At 48.4% G+C, this 27,012-nt stretch overlaps 1 protein-coding gene across 31 annotated transcripts in view; it reads left to right on the plus strand.

Annotated features, from left to right (window-relative positions):
- Positions 1 to 27,012, plus strand: part of CACNA1C (calcium voltage-gated channel subunit alpha1 C) — a 776,856-nt gene that overhangs the window by 701,359 nt on the left and 48,485 nt on the right. For 13 of the 31 annotated variants that reach the window (XM_019654056.1, XM_019654057.1, XM_019654053.1 and 10 more), the window contains one exon: positions 14,662 to 14,745. In XM_019654056.1, the coding sequence (XP_019509601.1) occupies positions 14,662 to 14,745 (84 nt within the window). Of the gene's footprint in view, positions 1 to 13,962; positions 14,047 to 14,661; positions 14,746 to 27,012 lie in introns of all 31 variants that reach the window. The other 18 variants (XM_019654052.1, XM_019654058.1, XM_019654059.1 and 15 more) reach the window with 3 other exon arrangements.

Raw genomic sequence — 27,012 nt, forward strand, 5'->3', positions numbered from 1 at the left:
ATCCTCTATCTATCTGACTTGGCTTCTTTAGCCCAGCTGCTCCGGCTTCATGAAGCCAGATGGTTTATCTCATCCTCCCTACTCTTTTTCCAGCTGGTAATTTTCTACCAGAAATTGACTCACAATAGTGGAAGCCCTCTTGACAGGGTGAGACAGTCTCTTGTCCTGGGATCCCCAGTGTGGATTTTCTCCTGACTCGGTCCCCCAGCCATCCCTGGATTCCCCCAGGCCCTTTGTTGCACGTGCTGAGGCTCTTTCTCTGTGACTCCTTTCCCGCCCAGTTCCCAAGCTGGTCCTAAGGAAGGGGGAGATCACACTGGCAGGTGTGCTTTGAATTAGTCTTGCTGCTGTGGCTGTCCCTGGGGAGCCCTGGGCAGCCAGTCCATTGGATTCCTGACTGGGGCTCCTGGTTAGCATTTTAGTGGCCTAGTGAAACTAAGATCTGAATGCCCTAAGCCCCTCCCTGGTTCTGACCTGACCCTTCCCCAGGATGCAGAACCTTGTCCTTGCACATCCCAGTTGCTGGACAGAGACTTGCCGCCTGATAACTTTGACGCCACTTCCAGGGTGGGCTCCAGACTTCCAGCTGTGTCGTTTCCCCAGCCAGCTCCAGCTGGCATCCTCACCCTGCCTGCTGGCCTCGCCCACACTGGGATCAGCCTTGCTCAGGTCTCACCCACATAAGCAGCAATGGTGCTATATATAAGAAGGAAGAGGCAGGAGGCTCTTGAAAGGTCCTCTTACTGACCAGCACTGTGGCGTGCTTGAGCCAGGGCCAGCCTCTCTGCGTCTTGAAAGTCTCTGAGCCTGAGAAGCAGTGTTGCTGGCCTTGGGCTTCCCATGCATGAAGGCAGCCTTCCTCTTATTTCTAACTGCACCTTAGGGTGCAGGGGATCCCATGGGTGCCAGTGGCCCCAGAGCAGTCTTTGCTCTGCATACTCTTCTGTTCTCAGGGAAGGACGGCTGCCCTGCCTAGGTGAGCAGCATGTGGGTATACCCTGAGGATGTGGTCAAGAAGGAACAGTCATCACCAGCTCCCTTCTTTTCACTGGGCTGATGGCAGAAGGGACAGACGTGGGCTGATTGGGGCTCTAACTTCACACATGGACAAGCAGCAGGAAAGCTGGAATGGGCACCCAGAAAGAGCACTTTGTCTGCAAAGAAACTCTGCAGCCCGAGTCCTCAGTCTACTCTGTCAGCTGTATCCCCGTCTAGAACTTTCTTCCCTTAAAGAACAAGCACCTGGTTTCCCTTTGGAACAGCTTTCCTCACACGACCAGAGGACATCATGGTCCACATCCTCCAGCCAGGTTGGGGTTCTCCAGAGGCACCCATGCCCTGTACAGATGCCAAGGGAGCTTCTGAGGCTGAGGTTCCAAAGTGTTCAGGCACGGACCCACTGTTTTAGGCACTTTCCTGTCCTCCATCAGCAAGCTGTTCCTGGGAAAAGGACCAGCATCCTGACATTCACCAGGCAGGCGGAGAAACTGAGAGAGCACCTCAGCAGATGATTCAAGCCCCAAGTCAAGGGGCAAATTTGCTTGTCTGGCCCAGGGAAGATCAATGGTTCTTACCAACTGTGAGCTGGCCTACCTTCCTATTCAGGCCAGAGTGTCATATTTGGACTACAGTTTTCATTAACTTCCAAAATCAGGTGTGCCCTCTGCCCCCCAAAGAAGGCCAGTGGGGGGCACGCCAAACAATAAGTTCGGAAATATTGCCAACTCTGACAGAAACAGAGGCACAGGAGAAAGGGGTGCATGAGCCTGCATTAGAGAAACCACTGATCAGCCAGGAAGAGGGCCTGGCAGCTGCCGAAAGGCCCTGAGTGAGCCCGCAGGGGCCCTGGGGCAGCTGGGCAGATGGAGTGAAAAGAATAGCAGGGCCAGAATCCCTCTAAATGCACCAGTACAGCAACGGAGGGCTGAGGAAGGCCCTGCCAGCAGGATTCCATCTGGCCTGGGCTCACTCCCACAGGCAGGAGACACTCTGATTTCCACATACTCTTCCAAGAGCTGTGGAGAGAAATTTTCTTTAGAGCCCAGTACAGGACCAGGAGAAGGAAGGGGAAAGTGAGATGCCCAGCAGGAAAGGATGCAAACTGGGGCCACTGCCTCTTTTTGAAAGCTGAGGATCTTTTAGAAACCTGATTTGTTTTTACCAGATAATCGCATTGCCGGCTAAAGTCTACTTTCTCTCCAACTTCACCTCTGGCTCTAGCTGCACCGTTCACCAGTAATTCCCCCTTCTAACAATTTTAAGGTCGCCGTACATTTCTGCATGATGCAATAATTTGGTCGAGGCTTTGTTTTTTTACAGAGCCAGTGTTACTTTTTTTTTTTTTTTTGCTTAACCATCTACTGCCACCAGACTCCAAAGATAATTCTGGTAAATGGAAAACCAGGCAGCCTCGCTCCCACCTCAGCATCACCTTGAATGAGTTGGGGGTGGGCAGGTAAGGCACATAGTTTCTACACGCACTGTTCTTTCCATGCCTCAGTTTCTCTGTAAAGTAGGAAGACTGGCTTAGCCGACTGTGGTGAGACCGAGTGAGATCATGTCTGTCTTAGTCCATTCGGGATGCTATAACAAATGCAATAGACTGAGTAGCTTATTTCTCATAGTTCTGGAAGTAAGAAGTGTGAGATCAAGGCGCCAGCATGGTTGCATTGTCTGGTGAGGGCCCTCTTCCAGGTTCATAGCTGGTGCCTTCTTGCTGGGTCCTCATGTGGTGGAAGGTGTGAGAAGCCTCTTTTATAAGAGCATTAATCCCATTCTTGTAAGCTTCATCCTCATAATGTAATCACCTCCCAAAGGCCCCACCTCCTAACTCTATCCCATTGGGTATAAGGATTCCAACATGTGAATTTGGGGGGACACAAATATTCAGACCATAGCAATGTCTGAGAAGTCACTAAGGCTTCTGGGGAAAGTGCCATCCAAATGGAATGTGTGCTGAGCATGATCCCTTAGCCTGGGGAGTTTGCACCCAGTCAACTCAGAACAAAAGGAACTTGACCTCCTGCCTTATCGTGCCCTTCTCGTTCATTTCCATTTTAAAAGTTCTGCAGTTCTTGTGTTCTGTCATCTCTCATCCTGAGCTCATTTATTCTATCCCTTCATACAGATTTCTGCCTAACACCATAACATAATTTCAAGGCTCATCTTAGTGCATCCTTGAAGTTGGATGGTGTGAAGACACAGAGTAAACCATGCTACTAACATCTAAAACTATCACTCACCCTTTCTTGTGACTAATGCCACCCATCACTGGGCTTTACCAGACTTGAGCCCAGTTTTGCACCATTTCCTCTCTTTCTCCATCAGTAGGCCCTGTCATTCTTCATATTATTTATTTCAAGAACTCCTTGCCTATCTGCTGCTTGGCTAATGTCTTGCTTCAGGCTAAGGTTAACCAACAACCCCACAAATATTGTATTGAACTTCCTACATACCAGGCAATATGCTTGGTACCAAGGACACAATGGTAACTACAAGCAGGCTGGTGAGCCTGGAGTGGGCGGTTTGCTATTTTAAGAACAGACCTCCCTGACCTTGTCCCACTGTTGGATCTTATAGCATCTCCAGTTCACCATCTCATTCATTACTAGAAAATCTGTTATTCAGCCTGGTCCTCCTATTCCTACTTAAAAAAACAAAACAAAACAAAACAAAACAGTGAATTAACACATTAACACATTTTGTATCAATTCCTACACCTTATATTAAGTAACATTCAGAAACAAGGAGGGAAGGAAGTAATATATATTGTGCCTTTGAAGAATCAGACATTACACTAGAGATTTTCCGTTCATTATTTCAATCAATCCATATGACAAGTAAAATGGTCTTTAGGAAACTGAAATTCTGAGAAAAGCTAAGTAATGTGTCCCAAATCAAAGAGCCAATATTTTTTGTTGTTTTTATGGGATTTTAAATGCAGGTTTAAGTGATTCAAAAGCCAAGTTCTTTTAACTACACCCGCATTGAAACAAGTGTGAACAAGCTGAGATGTACTTAGTGGGTCCTCAGCAAGTGTGCATTTTCTTTCTTATAAGCAAATCAGAGACAAAAATGAAAGCAAGCCATTCTCGAGTAACAGTTCTATGGAAATTAATACTAGTCACTCCGTTGCTATGTCCCTCTGCCTCCTCTGAGGTCCCTTACCTCCCCTTACCTCTCATTCACCCATGCTGTCTTTCCGATGTTCCTCTGGATGCAGCACTTTCTGGATTTCCTCTCCTAATCTGAAGTGATAGGTACTTTCAAAAGATGAGACAGTCACTTGATAGGTGGGCTCAGGAAAGCAAAATGATAGCTTACTACACTCTTCTGTTCATGCGTATGCACACACACACACACACACACACACACACACACACACACACACACCCTTGCAATGAAAGACTTGCAAGTTGTGGAGATAAAAATTCGATTGCTGAATGCCTTGAAGGCAAAAACTGTTTCATATGCATTTTCTTGTCCCATGAGAGGTATTCAGTGACAGTTTAATGCATGAGTGCATGAACGAATGAATGAGAATTATGGAACTGGAGAACAAGGAAAAGAGAGTCAGAATTTTACTGTCAGAAATCACGATTAAGATCATTGGCCTTCCATCAGTGCAGACATCTCTACATGTTCCTGCTTTCTGCCATAAGAGACTCCCTGTTTCTAGAGGCAGCTGTGTTGGGGTTGCTCCTTTACACTGAATTGTAACATCCACTTATTAGCACTACTTTTTCCACCTTCTCTTTCTACAGTTGTTGGGCACCTCAATGATGATGTTGAGACATGGGGCCATCTTTACAGGACTCATGGTGTAGTGCAAAAAATGCCAATAAACAATGAGATTGCAGAATAGGGCAAGGGCTACCACAGGGAGGGTAGTGGGGGAAGAGGCACCTGCTTGAAATAAGGTGGTCGGAAAGGTGCCGGTTAAATTGAGCCCTGGAGGCTGAACAGGAGTCAGAAGAAGAGCATTTCAGGCAGAAGGAAGAGCAAAGGCCCTGAGGCAGGGGTGAGCTCAGCTTCTTCTGAGAACTGAAAGCAACAGTGAGTGAAGAGGAGGGGTGGGCAGGGCCCCAGTATGCAGGCCCTTGGGACTATAAGGCATGTGGATTTTCTCTGACTGCCCTCAGAAACCACAGGGAGCAGAGGCCTTAAGTGGGGCATTATATAATCTGATTGTGGTTTTGAACCAGCATGCTGGCTGCTTAGTGAAGAATGGAGGGGAGAGGGGAGGCAGTTGAAGCCTATTCCTGGCAATGCAGGTAACAGGAGTAGAGATTGAGAGCAGTGGGCAGAGTCGTGACTTTATCTGATGGTGAAGTGGATGTGAGGGTGAAGAAAAGAATCAAGGAAAGCTCTGGATAGTCTTTGAGCAGGGCTCTCTCTCACCTATCTATATCCCTCCAAATGCTAGCACACCAGCACCCTGTAGCATCAGGCACTCTGTCAATGTCACCTGAATGAAAGCAAACGGGGGCTGGCCTCCACGAACAGTATCCCCTGGTTACCTCACCCACTCAATCCTAAATGCCGCTTTTGCCCTGCAATGGTAGTGGTGCCCTGCAGGTTCCCAAACACCCGCTAGAGGGCAGTGCACTCCCCACACTGAGAACCACAGTCGGAGGCTAAGTAAGGTAGGACGTCATTCAGCCTCTTACTGAATTTTCCTTGAAACCTATTTATCCCAACTATTAAGAAACCAGTGTCTCCCACCATCAATGGAACCCCCTCGACCCAGAAACTCAGCACATACAGAGGGTGCCAAAAAAATGTATACACATTTTAAGCAAGGAAAAAACAGTATTAAAATTGTAATACTCAACATATACTGATAATAAAAGATGAATACAACTCACATTTGACTTCTGCAATTACAAGAGGTGCTCAAAGTGGTTACCATCAGTGTCCAGACACTTCCGATTACCACGAACTACTGCTTGAGCAACACTGACCAAAGTGTCCACTTGTAGACATTGTTTTGGCACCCCCGGTATATATGTCACATTCCAATGAGTAGGAAGGAGAAGGAGAAGGAAAAGAGGCAGTAAAGGGACTACACGGAACAACCCAGGCCACCCCCAGCGGCCACCAGCTTCAGTTCTGAGCCGAGGCGGAGCTCCTGCCTGTTTTTAAGCAGCCTGATTGGTGTGTGGGCATTGCCCAGATTACTGTGTATTTGTGGAATGCCCACAGGGTACCTGATGGAGTGGGACACGGAGACAGGCACAAATGGGCTTTGTCAGGGGGGCTCCCTGCCTGCTCTTGTACCCAGGAATTTGCATATTTTTGCAACATTGTGACAGATTTCTTTCTTGCCTGGTGTTTGAGAGCTTAAAAGTCACATGAATGATAAAAAATAATTATACGACTTGCATAAAGCCTTGTGTAGGAAGGGTAGTATTAGCTATTTCATTTAATTATTTAATGTAGAAAATTATTCCCGCTGTATAAAGAAGCCCAATGGTTCCAGTTCCATTCCTGCCACTGGAAAAGAGACCAGACCATGCCAAGTCTGGAAAGGAAAGAGGGATTCCCCAAACCTGCAGGGCCGTGGGTTACCCCAACCCACCAGACCTGAAGCATAGCCAGTGCTCGCAGCCACTGCTGCAGGGGAGGGAGGGGCCTTCTGTGATGCCGGAAGGCAGCCAGGGCTCAAACCACAGCATCAGTAATAGGAACAATCACAGCCGCCAGCAGGCACCAAGTACTTCATGTATGGACCCAAATAAGCCCCAAAACCATCTGAGGGTGTGATTATTCCCAATGGACAGGAAGGAAGTGGAAGTTATGGTAACGTGCCTACACAACTCAAGGCCCTTCTCTGGAAGTGAGGGCAGCCTCTCATTTCGTTCACATTTTGTTCACTAAAGTGGGTGCAGGTAGCTGGCTATCATGATTGCAATTGGATCACGCCGGCCCCTTCACTAAGAAGAGGTCAGCCCATTAGGTCAGGAAGGGCTCGGAGACACTAGAATGGGATTTGCTGGACCTGGGTTTGGAGTGCTCTCCCAGAGCCTCGGCCAGCTGGATTGGACAGAAGAGAATTTGAGGCAGGCATACCACAGAAGGCTGCCAGAGGTCCAAGTGCATTCACTGCTTCTCCTTGCGTGCCCACTCCCACCGCTGCCTCACCTCTGCCTTCCCTACTCCTTCAGAATGCTCACATGTTCATTTGAACTTAAAGTTACCTGAATACACTGCAGTGCATCTGCTGGCTGTGCTCCAGCCCAGGGATGTACCCATTCAACATGTTGCCCTGCAGGAATCCTTTACAGAAACCAGGTCATCTCCAGCATGTAGCACCTGCTGTCTACTCAGGGGCAAGCCGAGGTGCAGAAAGAACCTCCTGAGGTCCCCAAAAGAAGCTTAGTCAACAACCCCAGTTTCCTCTGCTCCTAGTGGACTGCAGGTATCTGTAAGCCCACACCATGCACAGTTCCAGGCACCTAGTAAGTGCTCATGTGTTGGTAAGAAAAATAAATGAACGAGGGGCCTTTAAAACTTTCCTGGGGAGGGAAGAGCTTAATTCCAAAGAAGAATCGGAGCAAAAGGCATCCAGTCCAAAGTGTACATTCCTCTAGCAATTTTGAGAGCAGCTCCCATCACCACCACCACCACCACCACCTGGGGCCTCCTCTCCCCAGAGGCAATGGCCCACCCTAACCCCATCCCCCACCTGCTCCTACCCTTTGTCCCCGCCATCCCAGGCTATCTGTTTAGCAAGCTGCAAAGAGAGCCTCCAGGCACTCCGACTGAACACATCACAGGGTAGGAGCTGACACAGGAAGGCAGAAATCCTCGCTGCCTCCCAGGCAGCCGGGACCGGGAGCAGCTGTGTGATCCAATTATGTCTTCTCCATTAGATGCCACTAATTGCCATGATTACTGTTATGCCTAAATGGCATCCTAATGTAATACAATTTATATTATCTCTGCTTGGTGTCAGTTACCATTGTGTTCCATATTCCATGGGATCCACTCTTCACAGACACACACTGAGACATGGCCACTGCTGCCTCACTCCCCACTTGCATTCAGCTCCTCTCCCTGCTTCGTTTGATTCCCCCATCTCCCCATTCCACAGCCGGACCCCCGGAAAGATCATGTGTCCAGGAACTGGACACTGCCTCCCCACCCACCACCAACTGCCACTGCACAGCCGCCTGCCACAAACACTCAGGCAGGGGCTCTGCTGTCTTACAGGAACCCACTTCCCTGGGTTAAGTATAAGCCATCTGTTGCCCCTCCCTCCGATTTTAGGCCCTGTCTCCCCTAGGTGGTCTTGACCCCTGCCTCCAGCTTCAGTGGGTTCCTGCTGCTTTCTTGAGTTGCAGAGTCACTTCAGAGGCCCTGGTTCTACTCTGGGAACTTGCCATCCTGCCCCAGCTCCCCTCATACTCTCTTCTGTTCTCTCCCCTCCACACTTTTTTTCCCTGCTTTTCCCCACTTTCCACCATCTGTACAGTCTTTCCTCTTTTCCTCCTTCTCCTCTCCTGCCTTCTACCTTGAGTGACCTTTTCCATCAATACTCTTCTAGTGTTTTTCTTCTCACGTGATTTCTGTAATTCCTTCATTATCCTGCCATCACCATTTCTTGGCAGTTGGGTTTTCCCTCCCTCTCAGACACTCTCTCTCCCCTCACCTTTCCCTATCCATCCTGTTCTCTGTCTCAATCCCAGCAGCTTCACTTCTAATCTCAGCTCAGGTCTCTCACTTTGACATTCTTTGGGACACTGTGTCTTCCTGAAGGGAACAGTCTCAGGGGAGAGACCCCAGAAAGATGAAAGTCCAGAGTCTGCTTCCCTATCAGGGGCTCAATCATCTCCCCTGTGAGCCTTTGCTTCACCTTCTGTCTGGTAGAGACTGATGATGGGTAGGAAGGAACAGAGAAGAGAAAAAACAAGTAATGGCAGCAAAATAACCTTTGCCTCAAAATTCCTAAGAATACACAGCACAACCCTAGGTGTGCAGGATTTCTTATGAATCTCTTCTTACCACCAATCCATTTTAAAGCTTGTGCTGCCTCTGAGAAGATCACAGCAGCGAACTCTGCTCTGGGCAACAAAGGAGCTAAGAATCCAGAATTCAAGGGCAAAGGCATGTGCTTACCACCTCTCCCACAGCAGCCCTGCTCTCCAGGATCAGATTGGAAAATGGACCCACTCAGTCACTCATTCCTCTGTTCTCAGCCCCCTAGGCAGAGAAGAGGGAGCTGGGTCTTCTCCCAATCGGCATAGTGGTTTCTCAGAACCTGGCAGTTGACTGTCTTCATAAACTTGAGCCTAACAAAAGTTAACCATGACAGCTTGCACACTGTCACTAATCTCAAAATACTACCAGCCAGACTTCATTCAAGGATCTTAAGACAGTCACACTACTCAGTAGTGACTCAAGAGAGGCAGAAACGGCCTTAGAGCCACAGGAAAGGTGAGCTCAGGGTTCCAGAGCTTCAGCCTCTTCCCTCCTTCCACACACCTAGGCTTAGCTGTCCCCTCTGCTCAATGCCACCCCCACAACTGAACCTATGAACCCTACTTAACAGATCACCTCTAGTAATCATGACAGTAGCTAATACTTATTTAGAGCTTACTTCAGCCAGGCTCAGGTCTAAGTGCATTACAGGTATTAGCTCACCAAAACCCCATTTTATAGGTGGGGAAACTGAGACATGGAGAGGTTATTTGCTCATGGTTACCCAGTTAATAAGTGCCAGAGGTATGATTTGAACCCAGACACCCTACCCCCTCTAAGCTAGTATGCTGCCTCTTTCAACTTGGAATAGCCCCAGTGAGGGAGGTGAATCAGAGCACAGATAATCCAAAAGGGAGGAAAATCCAAAATTCTTGTGCATGCGAAATGCATCACATGATACTTTTGCAACAGTCTTTCCTTCCTAGTCATGATTTGCTGATGCTAATATCGACTTGGTCTACATTTTCTCAGCCCATGGCAGCCTGTGACTGGAGGGGCAGCAGTATCCAGGAGAACAGCTTCCTCCCCAAGGTGTAAGTGACTGCAGGTCACAGGACAGCTGCCGGCCAGCTTGCGGGAAAGGGCCACACAGAGGCCCCTCCACTAACTCTTCAGGGTTAGGGACTGAGAGGGAGAGGCTGCCAGCCCCAAAAGCACCGCCCCTCCTAGACAGTCAGGCCTGCGTGACTCGGAGGAGTTGAGCATGAAGAGGTTTGGTTCACCGCTTCAGGCCCAGCCAGGAAAACCCTGTCCCTAACCCTGACTTCTGCCTTACCATTTGGGACCCGTCACCAGAGAAAGGCATGACAGGTATAATGTGGCTCCAGGTCAAAGTGATTTGTAAGAGAAAAAGAACTCTGATTTTTTTTCCCATCCTCCTTCCTTTATTATACCCCCAACATCCCCATTACCCATGGTTTCCAGCAAATGAGGAGGTGGGCAAAAATAGATGTGTGTGTGTGTGTGTGTGTGTGTGTGTGTGTGTGTGTGAGAGAGAGAGAGAGAGAGAGAGAGAGAGAGAGAATAAGAGAACACTAGGGCCTTACACTCCAGAGAGTATAGGGGGAAAATAGTTCTCCCAGGCCCCACCCGCTTAGGGGTTTGGCCAGGTGTGTCCCTTGGATAATCTGTTGACCTAATGGGGGCTATCAGCCTTGTTTCTGGGAATGGGGGTGGAACGGGTGGGAGGAAGGGACTATTGAATGAGTGGGAGGATGAGGCTGACCTGACAGCTGGATCTGAAACCATCTTCATGATCCACCTTGGAGGATTGATGGGCTGTGGACAGAGGGGTGGGAAGGTGGCTGGATGGGTCAGGGTTAAAAGCTGCCTCTTAAAGGGATCCTGTCACCAGCCTCCCTAACCATGCTCCATCACTCCTGCATTCCAGATACATGCAAATCTCCTCAGGGCTGTGTTCACAGGAGCCCTTGGCAACAAGGGCACTGGTTGGTTTCTGCAGCCAGACACTGGGCCCACCAAGTAGCTTGCTACAGGCCAGAGAAGTCAGTCAAAAGCCTCCAGGAGCACAGCCTGCTGACGGCAAGGGCGAAGCATGAGGCCTGACTCTCCACAGCCCAGTCAACCCAATGGCAGCCAGCTGTGAAGGGATGGGAGAGGGCCGTGGTCGAGGAGAAGCTGACTGTGTTGTGCTTCCTTCCATCTGCATATACACACAGAAACCCAAGAGGAAGGGTGACAAGTGATGCACAGCCAGGAGGCTGACAGGGTCCCTTTAGGTCTCAGCCCCTCTCCTGGTGCTCACCAGATGATTAACCTCAGTGTGTTAACCTTTCCTTTGCCTGCTCTCTGCCTCTCTTCCTTTCCCTTTCCTCCTCTCAGAGGTGTTGCAGACCAAGGCCAACTCACCCATTTTGTTTCAGGTCTCTGGTGGATGAAAGACTCCAACTCATCCTCCTTTCTTGAGCCCTGAGCCTTCCACCTTTCCTTCCTCTCCTCCTGCCCCCACACCCAAATCATGTTTTGTTACCACATTTCCTAGGCTAGATGCTGAACATCCTGGACTCTGCCCTGGTTCCTGTTTTTCTCCTTTCTCTTCCTCGACAGCGCTGCCCCTCTTCCTTTCTGAAATAGCTCTACACACAAAGATGGTATTCCTATCTAGAGATATTCCCCCAGTGTTTTCTAAAATCTAATTTTAAAACACACACATATTTATAGTTCATTGAGGTCTTCACTCTTCACCTCCCTTCCTTCAAAATCATCGTTCTCCATTTGCCCTGAGAATGATATCTAAGAACCTGAAAGAGAATTGGTTGTTTCCTGCTCATAGCATGTGACTTAAATGGGAGAGAGAGAGGCCTCTCTCTGCCTCAAAGGCTCTTGTATACTCAGAAAAATATTCTGAGAAGCCAACAAGAAAGCCATGACTCCGAGCTGACCCTCACCTAACCCGTGCCCTGGCCAACCCCTGCTTCTCCAGGCTGGCTGTCCAAAGTCTCCGCGATGGCGCTTCTGTTTTCTCTTGGCAGAAATGCCTGGGAACCGAGAGGCCCCTTTCCCTGTGACCTGACCTCCCACACTAAGAATAACAGCCCTAGGACAGCATGTCTTGTGATCCCTCTGGAAAGAGGGCATGGCTGGGAAGTGGGGAAGTTGAGGGAGCTGGATAGAGCCAGGAGGAAATGGAAGAACACAGACTCTTGGCTCTTGTGAGTAAAAAATAAAAAGGGAGAGTTGGCAGACTTGTAGAGAGCAGGGGAGAGAGATCTGGGAAACTCAGAGGAACCCTAATGCTTTCATACCCGCTCGCCAATCACTAGAATTTCATCTCCTAGAAGCCAACTAGTGGCTCAGAGAATAGGAAAATTCTGGTCCTTCTGCGTAAATGTGCTCCAGCCATGTTTTGTCCCCTTTGCAGACATCCCTTTAAAAACTGAAGGAGCAAATGGTCTTTTTTGAAAACAAATGTGTTTAGTACTAGGTCCTTTCCACTCCACCCATGGGGAGCATGGCTGTCCTGTTCCTGGGCTTTCCTGAACTGTGGGCAGATAGCCCACAGCACTGCTCTCTAGACTCCCACACCTCTCAGAGAGGCAAATGGTCCACTCTCTGTATAGAGTGCACCCACCCCGGACTCCTGGAATCCTCTAAAGCAGCGGTTTTCAACCTTCCTAATGCCACAACCCCTTAATACAGTTCCTCATGTTGTGGTGACCACCAACCATAAAATTATTTCATTGCTACTCTATAACTGTAATTTTGCTACTGTTATGAATCGTAATGTAAATATCTTTTTGTTTTCCGATGGTCTTAGGCGACCCCTGTGAAAGGGTCGTTGGACGCCCAAAGGGGGTCGTTCGACCCACAGGTTGAGAACCGCTGCTCTAAAGAGTCTGGAACAGCCTATCCCTGGGTTGACCAGTTGTCCAAGTACTCAAGTCTCTCAAAAATAAGTCTCAAAAATATTTTTCTTCTCTTCTCCAAATATGGTGAAAAGCAAAAAAAAAAAAAAAATCTATGCGTGCAGAGTGAAATGGTAAAGCCGGGACACTGTTTTCCCCTTCTGTGCCAGAACCTCTCCTCCATGGCACTCCTTCCTAAGAAGCCTGAGTCCCCATCCATACCCTCCACCTAAACTACCCCTATGAGTCCAGTTCTCAGGAAGGGCTCTGACAACCTCATTCACTTTGGTGGCATCTGCATGTCAGTGGGGCCCTGTATCAGAGTGGCAATGCTGGAAAAGGAGCCTGGGGCAGCTACTCAGAAGACATCCCTAGAGCATGTCTAGGGCCATGTCCTGCATTGCCAAACTGTAACACTGACCTGGGCTCTGTCTCCTTTCAGTTAGGAAAGGCTTTGCCAGGACAAAGCTGCCCCTGGAAATACCGGGGCCTTTCCAGTGCTGCAAAAAGGGTGACTTCTGATTCTATCTGCATAGAGCCCAGCTTTTTATAGGTATCGTTTTAGTGATATGGTCCCCTTGTTATTGCTAAACTTTATATGAGTCACCTCTGGGTCACCCTTCTGAACCATTTTGATTGCTTCTTGTTAGTTCCCAGGTCACCCACAGGACCACAGCCCATTCTCCTCTAAGGGGTCATCCATCTGTGACCCCTCTCTCCCAGCAGACAGGCCCTTCTGATGCAAGAGCACTGGGGGTGTGGAAGATGCTGAATGTAGACTGAAGAGTCCAGACACAGCCCTGCACTATTGCAGCCTGCACTGCCTGCCCCCATGCCCTCTCCTACCCTGCTGGGAAGTAGAAAGGGCTTCTGTGCAGGAGGGTGGTGAGGTGGGCGGAAGGGGAGCCGTGTGGTTCTGGAAAGGCAGGGCAGGAGGATTGGCTGCCCCCTCTTCCCTGGGCCCTGGGCTCCTGGCCACGGCAAGGGTGTTCGGAACACCAGAAGCAACACTGAGGTGCCGGACGGTGATTCTGGTGATAACGTTGCTCTGTTCTTGTCTGTCTAATATTCCTTTTTAATCCCCATCCTGCCTGCCCCTCCCTCCCTTATGTAGGGTTACTTTAGTGATCCCTGGAATGTTTTTGACTTCCTCATCGTAATTGGCAGCATAATTGACGTCATTCTCAGTGAAACTAATGTGAGTATGACTCTGCCCTCCCCAGGAAACCTCCTCCTTCCTTTTCCCTCTGCCTCCTCTGTTTCCCGCTCTCTCTCTCTCTCTTTCTCGCTCTCTCTCTCACTCTCTCTCTCTTTACCTCCTTTTATTTATTTTGTTTAATTTCCTGTTTTTACCCCCTTCCAGTCATGCTTTTTATTGAACCTGCCGTCGTCCTGTGAGGGAAAAAAAGTGGGAGCTTCTCCTCCTTTTTTTCCACTTGTCCCAGCTCAGCCCGCTGTGCTGGGCCCAGGAGCTGGGAGCCGAGTGGAGGGAGCAGGCATGGGAGACTGCCTGACCCCTCTCAGGGTGTCCACAGCCCAGCATAACCTTTGAACTAACCCAGCTTTTGTCAGGCCTCTCCACCCTGCAAAAACCAGGTCACCCAGGTTTGAGCCGCCAGAGCTGTAGAGTGGTAAGAGAGTATTTAATATGCCCACGTAACCTCTTTCTTTTCTCATTTTTTTCTCTTCTCTCCTTTCTTTCATGCTTTTTTTTTTCATTTCTCCTCTTCCTTTTTGTTTTGTTTTTCTCCTTTGTTGTTGGTTTTTTTTTCTCTCTTCTCTCTCTTTTCCTCGGCTTCTCTGCCCCATGCAGCACTATTTCTGTGATGCATGGAATACATTTGACGCCTTGATTGTTGTGGGTAGCATTGTTGATATAGCAATCACCGAGGTAAACGTAAGTACATGGCGTCTGTACCTAACTGTCCGTGCCTGCTCTAACACTCATTGTCTTTCCCCGGTTTTTTGGCTTTTTTTTTATCCTTCCGTTTATTTTCTCCTCCCCACCTCCTTATTTTCATTTAGTTTTTTTGTTTGTTTGTTTGTTTAAATTGGTTTAAAGGATTTTTTTTCTTGTTGCTTTATTTTGAAATTTTATTTATTATTTATTTATTTATTCATTTATTATTTTAACTTTGGAACGAGTTAGGCCTCCCCTTTCCTTTTAAGTTTTGATTGCTGCATCTTTTTCTCTCTCCTTTTACAATCAGCCTGGCATGATTCACACTGTGTAGGAGGATGCAGCTATGGGGATCATGGAGTGAGAAAACCAAGGGATAGTTACAACTTCTGGGCAGCTGCTGGGGCAGGGACCCAAACCTCTCTTCACCCCCACCTCACCTCCAGACCATTGCCCCTCCCTCTCCTGCCTTCCGACACACCACATCTTGGAAAGGAGCTCTCTCAAAGTGGGACTCTGGAGTTAAGGCTCCGGCTTTGCCTGCGCCGTCAGCTCAAGGCGCGGCCCATTACATTCACATTGAAAGGGCTCCAACCTATGTAATGTCAGCAGCCCTCCAAGATCATTTGGGAGAGAAGAGAACCAGCCATGTACAGACTCCTGCCTGTACCCTTCTTCTCCAGAGTGGCCAAAGAGGTGTCTGGGTGACGACCAGGAGCTCTCCGGGGGTGCTTTCCCTCCTCTGGCTGGGGCAGGAGCACCTCCCTCCCACATGAACCTGCCCAGAGAACTGATTTGCCCCCACCTGGCTGTCCCCACTGCCGTACCCCTCACACCCTGCCCTGGCTCCCTGGCCTCAGACAGAACCCCGGGCCCTGCGCAGTGAGGCCTCCTGCCGCCTCCCCTGAGAGCTGCCTCCTCCTACACAGCTCCTAACGGTTCCTGCACACGTCTCTCCGTTACCTGGCATGTTTAAACCTTCTCTCTTTATCTATAGGCAAGCACTCTGCGGTTAGTCTTAACATGTATTGTTTAATTTTGTTGTCATTAGTTTTCCTGAATTATGAGACTTGGTAATGTTTGCACAAACTTTTGATGCACTGAAATGTTGAATAACAGCACGGAGCAGATGTTGTACAATTTTGATCTAAGATGTTTGAAACTCCCATCTCCCCATTGTGTCCTCCCCCGCCCCTCCACTCCATGTTTTGCTCCCAGTCAATTGAACTGACATGTTATTTTATCTGCCTGATTCCCCTGATTCAAAGCCCCTGTCTGCTCCCCTCCGAACAGATAGACAATGGAGGGAGGCTGTCACACTTTCCATACGTGCCCCCATCAGCCTCTTGCGCCCTTCCTGCTCCTTCTGCAGCTCCAGATTCCATTGTCTCGTGTCCCAAATCCCCCTGTCCCCCTGAGTCATCTTTGTGTCATTCTGTGTGTGTGTGTGTGTGTGTGTGTGTGTGATGTGTGTGTGTGTGGGGGGGTGTATGTACACTCTCCTTTGACTTCTTCCAGTAAATAGTAGGTCATAAAAAATTTAAAAATCAATCTTGCTACTCATGCTCTGTGCCCCCCTCCCCTCACACCCTGCCCTCACACTCCTGAGCACACTCCCAGTTTTGCAGGGTGGACAGGCCTAAGCTGTATCTCAGGGCCATGAGTTACACAGGTGCATGTCACGGCCAGAGCCTCTGTGCTGGCAGCTCGCACTCTGCAGTGCTCTGAGCTGAGAGAGCACTGTGGAGAGGAACAGGGAAGGGAGCAGTGGGCCCTGCCTTCCAGCAGTGGGCCCTGCCTTCTAAGGGTGTCGTGCAGTGCAGAGCCGCAGGAAAATCTATGTGAAGGACTTGGAGCCTGGTAGTAGGAAAATGCAGGAAGGTGACAGAAAGCTGCTCCCAGCATGCAGACAGGACCCACTGCCATCCCAGGGCGTTCTCTGGGGTACTCACTATTGGCAAGGCCCACTCAACACTCAACCTGCCATTTTCCCCCAAACTGTTGGTGTTTTTAAAAGAAAAACAAGGGCAAAGCAAAAGGGTATAAAATTTCCATGGAAAAAGTGGCTATGTTGGGGGTAGAGTGAGGTGCAGAACAAGAAAAGAGCATGAAATCATCATGCACACCTTTCCATTTGTAAATGGTTTTCTGTTTACAATTCACCCTTGAATTTATCTTCTATAACTGAACCACCCTGTGAATTTGACAGGCAAGAATTATCATCTTAATTTGCTGATGCTGAAGATGAAGGTGGAGAGATTAAGTAGCTTTCTGTGCCACACAGTGGAATCCAGGCCTCCCGGTGGGGCCAGTTAATTCATTTTGCCCTGGGCCAGGGTTCCTGTATCTCTTTAATCCATGATGCCCTTAGATAAACATGCATCTCACATGTCTCCCTCTCTGTACTTACACCAGCCAGGATTTGTTCAGCCCTTACATTTTGTAATTTATATTTAAAATAACCATAGGTGGTTTTTTTTTCATTTTCTAAACAAAAATTTATTTATCAGCTCACCCTTGGAGTTCTAATGTGCCCCCTAACTCCTCCCAGCCTCCCTTCATCCCATGTGCAGGTGCTCCTCACTCTTCCAGATTTGTGAGAAGTCACACTGGAGATTAAATGAGGACAATGTGTGTAATGGAGAGCCAGGGGAAGTATCTGGGGACCCAACACTTATCTCCAGAACACTTTCTCCCTTTCCCAGACAATTAAAAGCTTCTGAACAAAAACAACAAATGTAACATCACCTGGCAGGAAGGTGGGGTGAGAAAGGAAGGGAGAGCTAGATGTGAAGTCAAAGCTGGAAGGTTGTTGAGTCTGCTGCTTCTTCTTCCTGCAGAAGATTTAGCTTCCTCACCTGTCAAAGGAATATGATGGTGTTTATGTCACTGTGCTTTGAGGCTCAAATAAGAGCATGTGTTTTAAAACTCTATGTAAACTGTAAAGTGCTATTGAATGGGAGAGACTGTGGCACCCAAGCAAATGACATTTCCTCCCAAACCCCTGCTGGAATAGCTGGGGTGGAGGGCGGGGGCGGCTAACCTCTGGCCAGGTGTATTTATTTATAATTTACTACCTGCAGACACTGTGAGAGCCCTTGTTTCCTGGATATGATTAGATTCTTGGAGGCCGATAACAGGTGCAGCCAGATCCAAGCAAGTATGGCTTATTGGCTGCTGCCCCTAACTCAAGCCTCAATAGGGCTGTTCCACAGGCACAGTTGTGGCACAAACCTGCACTTGGAGAGCAACCAATATAGATGACAAATTATATGAGCAGTAATGCTCAGCCTCAGAGGGAGGTCCCTCCGCCCATATGGTTCTGCCTTCAGGCCACTGGCAACTTACGGGTCTGGACACTCCCTGGTACCAGGATGTTTACAGATCCAAGGTGCTTTTCCCAGGTGCCACTTGAGGCCTTCCCAGAATTTTCTAGTCTTGCTGTCATCACAAGACATCCATTGCCAGATATGTATTCTATTTGGCAGGAATCCACACTAAAAGCCTCAGAGGAATCCATGAGGGCTTTTCACCTGTAATTCGTCATCTTTGACTCTTTTAAACCTACAGAAATCCACTCTCATCATTTCCCTCACCTAACAGCCATATTCAGCCTAACTGCTTTCCAAATATTCCCTCACATTTAAATTCATCTCCCCTTAACCATCCTCTCTTTCCTCTTTGCATTTACTAGGCTATGGCACCCTTCCCTCTCAGGAAATGGAACTCCCACCATTGCCAGGAGCCACCATTCATTCTTTCCACCATATTTATTGTCTCCCTTTCTGTGTGTTGGGTATGATTTTAGGCACCTGGAACATTATCAGTGGACAAAACATAAGTCTCTTCCTCATGAGCTGGCATTCTAGGATCAGGGGAATAATCAGACAGTGAGCAATGAAATAAGTACAGAAAATAAGGACATCATGCCATCTGTTAAAAGATGAGAAGTGCTTTGGAAAGGCAATAGTGCTGGGTACATGGGGTCAGAGGTGCTGGGAGCAGTGAAGGCAGGTGCTGTTTTGACTAGGGTGGAGGTGAGGAGTTCATGCATGTATCAGAGAAGCGCTCTCAGGCAGGAGCAGCAGCCTGTGTGGCTGGTGCAGAATGAGCAGGGCAGAAGGAGGAGACGGGACTTGGAGAGGGGGACTCGATTTGGGCTTTTATGCTGAGCAAGGAGGGGAAACACCAGTGCCTTTGAAACAAGGTGTCCCGTGATCTGACTTACATTTGCAAAGGATGACTTGACTGCCCACGGGAGTCAGGGCAGATAACAGAGCACCCTGTAGAAGTGCATGCGGTAATCAGCTGGAGGGCATGGTGGCCTGCAACAAAGCAGCAGCAACAGAAGTTGTGAAAATGGTCAGTTTCTCAGTCTGTTTTGAAAATAGAACTAACAGTATCTCCTGACAGACTGGGTGTGGGAGTGGGAGAAAGAAGCGTCCAGGATGTCTGTGAGGTTTTGGCCTAAGCAGTGGGAGGATGGAGCTGGTAGCAACTGGGAAGGTGGAGCACTTTGTCATGAGGGGGCGGGAGCTGGGACGTGTCTTGTTCACTTCCCAGGGGAGATGGCAGGTAAATAGTTGGACACATGGCTTGAGGTCGGAGCATGGAGCTGTCAGCATCTAGAGAGTATTCAAAGCCATGACAGTGCTGAAGAGCTCCAAGGTAGGGAAGAAAGATAAGCGAGAGATGAGGACTGAGCCGGGGCCTTCAGTGTGAAGAGGGCAGGACCCTTTGTGCTCAGAGCCGGTCTCTGGTTCAGCCTCTGAACCACTGTCCATGTAACTAGAGGGCATTAGGAGTCCCACCTTGTATAACTATGCTGGGCTCTGCTGCCGTGGCCGAGCAGAGGCCACTGCCTTTCTCCTCCCTGAGCATGGCCTTGTCCTCACTCAGAGCCTTCCCTTCCTCTGAGTCCCCTGGGAGAGCAAAGGGCAGCACCTTGTCCCTCTACGGAAGCCTTCTGGTCTTCCTTTATTTCTTGGATCTGAAATACGTTCCAGAGGGAAAACCCAGAGACATAACCCCTGAGATTGTTAATGGAAGTTCCTGGAGCATCACAGACTGCTCCCTAACACCCCAAATTGGAAACAATTTGGATGCCTGGCCAAAAGCCCTTCCCAACATTCTTCTTTTTCATTCTGTATTTTCAAGTCTGTTGCACAATAGAGAGTGCTGAGAGGCCTAGATTCTTGCATGATGCGTACAGAGAAATATGACCAAACTGCAAATGAAGAAACCTGTGTTCTGTTTCCAGCTCTGGCACTATTAAGCTGTGTGACTTAGAGGAATTATCCCCATTCTCTGGGCCTCAACTTCCTTGAATGCAAATGCAGGTGAGGGTAGGTTGAGATTCTCAGAGAACCGTTGAGACTCTAGCACCCCATGATTCTAAATGGGGCATTTTCTGACAGCTTGAGACAGATTTTTATTTCTTCCTCACCACCTTGCCAGATTCCAGATCTAAGGTGGGGTTCCTGTCATAAAGCTCCCAAGGCCATATGGGAATCGGCACACTTGGCTTTGGCATGGCTCACGTGGAAATGCTCCAGAGAGAAGGCCCTGGAGGAACCTCCAGGAAGAGGAGTGAGACAGAGATTGTGTGAGGCCTGGAGTGCTTCTGAGGAAGGTTCAGAGGGAGGAAAAGCTGGAAGATTTACTCAGGTGCCAAAATGCCAGTCCACAGAAGTGACCAGAGCAGGAAAATAAAGTAGCAATGGTACTGCTGTGATCTTAGCTGATTAGAGCAAGGTGGGGCAGGGAGGAGGAGGGGGAGGAGGAGAGGGGGAAGAGGAAAATGGCTGCTCTTTGACGAGCGTGTGCCAGGCCTCTTACTGAGGACATCATATGCATGGCCAGATTACCTCCTCAGAGTGCTTATTGTCCGCAGGACGAACAGTTTGCCCAAGGTCATACGACTAACGGATGGCAAGACTGGAATTCAAATCTATTTCTGTGGGAGAATTGCCTCTTGCATTTCTACAGCGCCCACTAGCTAAATCACTGGGCCAGGCTGACCAGGGCATGGTACCTCTGAAGGGCCCCTGCCAGTCACATGTCCTCATTCAGTGCAGTCCCAGCAATGTGACCTGAGGCAGAGAGGCTTGACCTAACTTCTGCGTGCCTGCTAATGCAGCCAGTGATGAACCAAGGGAGTCCAGGGTGCCTGGGAATGCTCAGACAGAAAGCGGTCTGCGCATCCCGCGTTCACACACCTGATTAATGGGACTCAGGAAAAAAAGGCAAAGTAAGTGTAAAGCCAGCCCCCCTACCCTTGCCCACCTGACTTCTGCAACTTGAGAAGAAAATGGGAGCAGGGGGCATAACAAGAGAGGGAGAACAGGACAAGACAGGGTGGGGCTCAGTTTCAGGGTGTGCCCAGGGGGACGCATGTCCAGGCCTCTAGGCGCAGGCCCCAAATCTTCCTTACCCCATCTTCTGAAGCCAGTGTTATCTTTCCACCACAGACCCACAGATACAACTTCTAAAACATTGCCCCTCGCTGGCTTCCCATGAAAATAATAAAGCAAGTTTGACTCCTGCTCTGGCTTCAGGGCCTGGACTAATGGGGAAAGCAGTCACCCTGCATCACAGAGTGTTTGCTGCACATCCTCCCCCTCACAGCTGAGTCAGAGAGCTCAGCCCACTCACTCCATCCCTCTCTCCATCCTTCAGCCCACACTGCCTCCATGGGCCTTGGGCCTGGCTCTCCTGATCTGCATTTTCCTGCCCCCGCCATAGCAGAGAAGGGGCCAGAAGAGCACGAGGAAGGCAAGGCTGAGTGCCCCCCTTTCAAGAGCTGTGATGAGGAGTAAGGCAGAAAGTAAATTCATCCAAGGCAGCCCGAGTGGATGCAACTCTGGAGACCATCTAGCCCAAGCCCATCTCCATTGACTCCACACACTGAGCATCTGCTGTGTGAAGGGGCTCAGGATATGCTGGCCGTACAGACGAGGACGCTGAAGACAGGGGCAGGAAACAATCTTCTCATTCCCAGCTTTGTAATAGTAAGGCCAAGCCAGAACCTGGCCCCTGACTCTCAATCCTGTGTGTTTAGTGTAGGGGTCTCAAATTGCCAGACATTGTCTAGACAATAATAGTCAGTGTGACCTGAGCTGGTTCTAAGGTAAATTAAAGCAAGATTGTTGGTCTCAGACCGAGCTGGGTGGCGCAGACTTGCTCCTCGCATCTCCCTACGCCTCCATTTCCCTTTGCTGGACCCCTCCTTCTATTGCTCATGGAGCTTCCTTCCAGCCTCTTCACCCCCATCCCCACAACAAAGCTAATGCGACCAAGGTGACTTGCTTCCAGTACACTAATTCATACTAAGGGTAGTGACTTGATAAGCTACCCTTCCAAAATGTAACATTGCCGTTAGAGAGAAGATGACAATGCTCAGCCTAAAGATTGAACATGTTGTATGTTGAATAGAAGACTTTCAGGAGCGCGGACCCCTGAGTGAGGAAGATATTCCCCACCCTCCACCCTCCCGTGGATTTACACAGGCAGTTTCCTCCTCAGCTTAGAAATAAAGCTGGCCCTTGAGGAATCACAGAGCCCTTCACATTCCTCACGGAGAGACAGCACATAACCATCAGCACAGCACATAACCATCATCAGTCCAGCTGGAACTGAAAGAGCCATTTTGAAAACCCCCAGGCCTCTGAAGGATGAGGCTGGCTATGTGGGCAGCAAAGGAGCACTGTAAGGCCACACGTGTTGGGACAGACAGCCCCTCAAGCACGTCCTCCCAAAGCTGCTGCCTTGAGAAGTGTCCTGCAGGCTTGACCCGAAAGGTTCATGGGAACCTTTTTATGGACATCCTGATTTGGGTTCTTAATTCAGCTATATTAGATCATCTGACAGTTATTACCCATCCAAGCTCCCCTTGCCCTCTGCCTTCTGACCAAGACCCCTTCACCTTTTGTTTCCCTCTAATTTTCTTCCCTTTCTTTCCCTATTCTCATCTTTTCTATCCATATACAACCCTCTCCTTTCCCCGAAAATAGAGGAGTGGAAGGAAGCTGTCACACACACCCCTTGATTTGGCCAGACAGCCATGTGGGTCTAGTCAGTGTCTGTTATTGGAGTTCTCACAGGCTAAGCAAGCTCTTGTTGCTGTATTTGGCAGAAAGCTTCTAAAGCAAAGGGGCCTAGAATATTCCATGAGCTGCTAGAGAGAGTGAGAGAGCTGCACCTCATTCAGGCTCAAAAATGCCCATAAGTGCCCCAAAAAGCATTATCACTTCTGTTGACACTCATTTACTCTCCGTGTCAGTGCCCCATCCTGAGAATTGTCTGCTTTCATTGAGTCTGTCTCTGTCTATCAACTCTCATTCTCTGTTTCCCTTTCTTCTCTGTCTTTCTGGGTTCTCTCTCTCTCTCTCTCTCTCTCTCTCTCTCTCTCTCTCTCTGAAATCTTTCATGTTGTTAGCACTGCTGACAGGTGATTTTACTCATTTATTCTTTATGGGTTTCTTTTGTTTGAACGACTGGACACTAGCTGTCCTTCCCAAGGGAGGATGAAACTACCCTGGCAATTGGGTCATCAGTCCTGTTTAGCATCAGTTTCTGGCAAGAAAAGCACATGGAGAGATATCAGGCTGCAGATGAATAGCACAGTGACTCCTGCAGCTTCGGCTGCTTCCAGCCGCATGAGCCAGTCACAGGGCAGCTCACACTACAGGCTGGTCACCACGGTCCACCTTCTGCAGTTTAGCACACAGAGACAGGAGAGCAAGGTGAGCCATAAACGTCCACCTCCATGCTCTGCACCTCTCTACGTGTCCCCTTGGGGCCGAAGACCACCTCGAGGGCAGTTCTGAAGGGGCATTTCATCTGGGTGCCTTTAGCCACAAAGATTCAGGAGAGCCAGTCAGTCTCCTTCTGGCTAGAAATTTTCTTTGGAAAAGCAGATACAAGCCAGGGAGTTTCAACATAGTGGGCATGGGGGAAGGAGCAGTGCCATTCTTTCCACTCAGCACCTTGTCATCTTTGAGCTTAGCTTCATTTGTTCCCTGCTCTTTTCTGTCCAGCATTTCTGCCTCGCTCATAATTCTCCCATCTTCCTCTTCTTACTACTCCCCTCCACAGATCCATGTCCATTTCTCCATTCACACCTGACCAAAATGGAAATACTGCTTAAGAATTACTTTCAACTACCATGTTTCCGTTATTTGCCCTTATATCTGAAAGCCATTGACATCTACTCTCAGCTTCTCTACATCCCAGGTGACTTGTGCTTGTTTAAACTTTGCATCTTCCTTAGCAAGGAAGCTCTTCATGTAACTTTAGAAGGTTACAGTTTAAGACATATTTTACTTTGGCCTCCTGAAAATTTATTTCCCTGCTGCCATCTCTGGTGGCTCTAAGATTCAGCATCTCCCAACTCCTCCACATCTATAAAGCCACACTAGTTCCTAGGATGTTCATTTCTCCTGGTTGAAAGAGGAGATGAAAGGATAATGAGGACTCCCCACTGTAACTGATATTTGCTGGCCCTGGCCATGAAGGTGATGTAAAATGTCTCTAAAAGCCCTTGGCTCCTGCCATTCCCAGTTCTCAGCCTGGTAATTCCCAGCCTGATAATTGTCCACCCACCCTAGACTAACTGGGGTCTCACCAAAGCCCCAACCCCTCGGCCTCCCACCATACCATGGCACTCTCACAACTGAACTAGCCATCTTGTCTTGCAGATCAGATTAAGACAAGAGTAGTGACAGTGAAAACAGAGAAGCAGAGCTTGAGGTGGGGGGGGGCATGCCAGCTGGACCCAGACCTTCAGGTGTAGAATGGAATTGGTATCACATCTTCTCCCTAAGTTCTAGACAAGAGATTTTTTTTAAAAAAAGCAAGTGTTCTGTAGCAGGGTAGCCAATGAAAGACCCACACGTGCCCATAACATTGCATTTGACTCATATTTTAGAGGAATTTCAGTGACCCTGATATTATAGCCATTGCCCCAATGGCAGCCTTTGGGATTGGGCAGTCCATTTCTGTGGGGCCTGTTCATGACTCAGCCAAGACCAGCCTTCCCTGGAGGGTGTCAGAGGTAGTCTGCACCTTTCAAAGTCAACATGTCCTAGAGGGTATAGCAGTGGCTTATGATCTCTTCACAATTCTCTCTAATCAACTGACCTCAAGAGAATATTCTGGAAGACAACTTGGTTTTGACCTTAGATATCTCCTACCTAGCCCCTAAATCCCTAGTAATCCTTGCCTCTTGCTGTGCTAAAAAAAAAAAAAAAAGGGGAGGGAAAAGTCCCTCCTTTTTTTATAAGGTGAAGGACGTTTTTCAACAATCTTTTAGTTCTCCAGAGAGACAATGGAATGTTAACAATTGGGAAGCACATTCCACTGATTGTCATATCCATCCTGTTGAGAAATCCTTCCATCTAGGAGAACCCTCTCTCTGCCAGCCTCTGGTATCCCCTGAGTTTCCCTGAGCATCCTTCGTGTGGTCTAAAGATAGTAACAAGGTGAACAGGAACAGTGAGTAAATTCCAGAAACAAAGACTCATCCACTGAGGTGACACTTCAATTTGATCCTGAACTTCATTCAGAAAGACAGTTTTCCAGAGAATCTCTCTTATTAGCTGCCCAGAGCAGAGCCACTGCTATCATCACTGCCAAGGATACCAAACTAAGCTAATCTGCATAAGTATACTGAAGTAAGTTAATTGGCTTTTCCTTTCTATTTGCCCTTAGTCTTTTAGCTGGAACCACTAGCCTCTGCCTCGTGCATGGAGGAATCACCTTATTCCATTTATGCCAATTGCATGAACAAATTAATTGCCCCAATATCTTTAATCCCCTGAAAATTACCAGGTCATTAGAAAACAAAGATGAAAGAATTGGCTGCTCAAAAATTAACTCCACACCTACCATTAGTGGATACAGCGCCGTATTAAAGCTCGGCCAGAACGTTCGGGGGAGGTAAGCAGTTGTGTTGTCTCCTATGGGAGGGAAGCACAGTCAGGGTGCCCAGGCTCTTGGGGCATAAGTCTTAGGAGTCTTACCACCTCTCTTCCCCAGAAAGACCTCAGATGGAGAAACTATAAGATAACTTGGGGGACCTGGGAGCAAATCTGGGAAAGGGACAGAGATGGATGTCACAAGTACTCTAGGCTACCGCCTAATTCTGAATTTAGCTCAAACAGTAGATCTAATGCTAGGTAGTTTTCCAAGACATTGTACTAGGGGGTCATGAGAGTGACAAACAACACAAATACGTCTCTGGGCTGAGAGTGCAGGTGCCCAAGTCCGGCTGGTCCAGGCTCCCCTTCTAGCTCACCAGGGAGTTCCACTCTCAGCTGAGCAAGGAGACCCAAGACAGGAACGACTACACCGGGTCCTCTAGGAATGCCCCTTGGGAGCTGGCAGTGTATCAGTGGACCATGGGTTCTCAAGAGCAAGGGCTGTGTGTTGGGCTTCTTCATATTGGTCCCACTTAGAAATCACTTTGTGATTGCTGTCTGATTTTATATAGTTATAGTTAGTTATTTTTGAGACCATGGATTTTATAAACATGGTTGTTCACATTAGAACAGACTTGTCTGAGAGGTTGACAGGCAACGCTGCTCCAGCAAGTCAAAAGTGCCCTTTGAAAAGCATGGCTTAAGCCCGAGAAAAAAATTAATCTGTGAGTCTCCTTTCTCCCACAGTGAGAGTCTCTGGAGCACTCTAAGCACAAAGTGAGAGGCCCGTGCTCCCACTCACTGCTGCCTTCACAGCCCCTCCTGACTGCTTCCTGTCTCCTGGTACAGAGACGAAGCGTGAGGATCCTTAAAATAATACATATTATTAAAATAATAAGATACGATTGAGGTGATTAGAATAGACTTAAAGCTAAATCTTGAACTAAAATATGACTTAAGTAGATGAGATCTTAAATAGAATCTCTAAAAGGCTAAAAATCAACAAGAAAGAAGACAGTGAAGACATTTAAAAACCCCAAATGAGGGATTTTGAATGTTTAAGAAGTAAAATAAAACAAGTAGTTTAAATTTTTAAATGGCTGGGCGCTATTCAATTGGACCAGGTGACCAGGTGGGTTCTCTAAATTATCTCCATTCTGGTCTTGTTCAGGATGGGATCGAACCAAAAGACCATCAAGTATTTGCCCTGGGTTCTTAATAGTAGGCAGCTTTGGTAGTTTTCAGGGTGGACCCAAGAGGGGAGCAATGGCCCAAGCCTGCTGGGAACTCTGCCTAATGCCTGGCATAATACGTAGTGTAGTGTGACCTCTGTCTGATCCTCACA

Source organism: Hipposideros armiger, unplaced genomic scaffold (genome assembly GCF_001890085.2).
Source record: "Hipposideros armiger isolate ML-2016 unplaced genomic scaffold, ASM189008v1 scaffold_213, whole genome shotgun sequence".
In the NCBI taxonomy this organism is placed as follows: domain Eukaryota; kingdom Metazoa; phylum Chordata; class Mammalia; order Chiroptera; family Hipposideridae; genus Hipposideros; species Hipposideros armiger.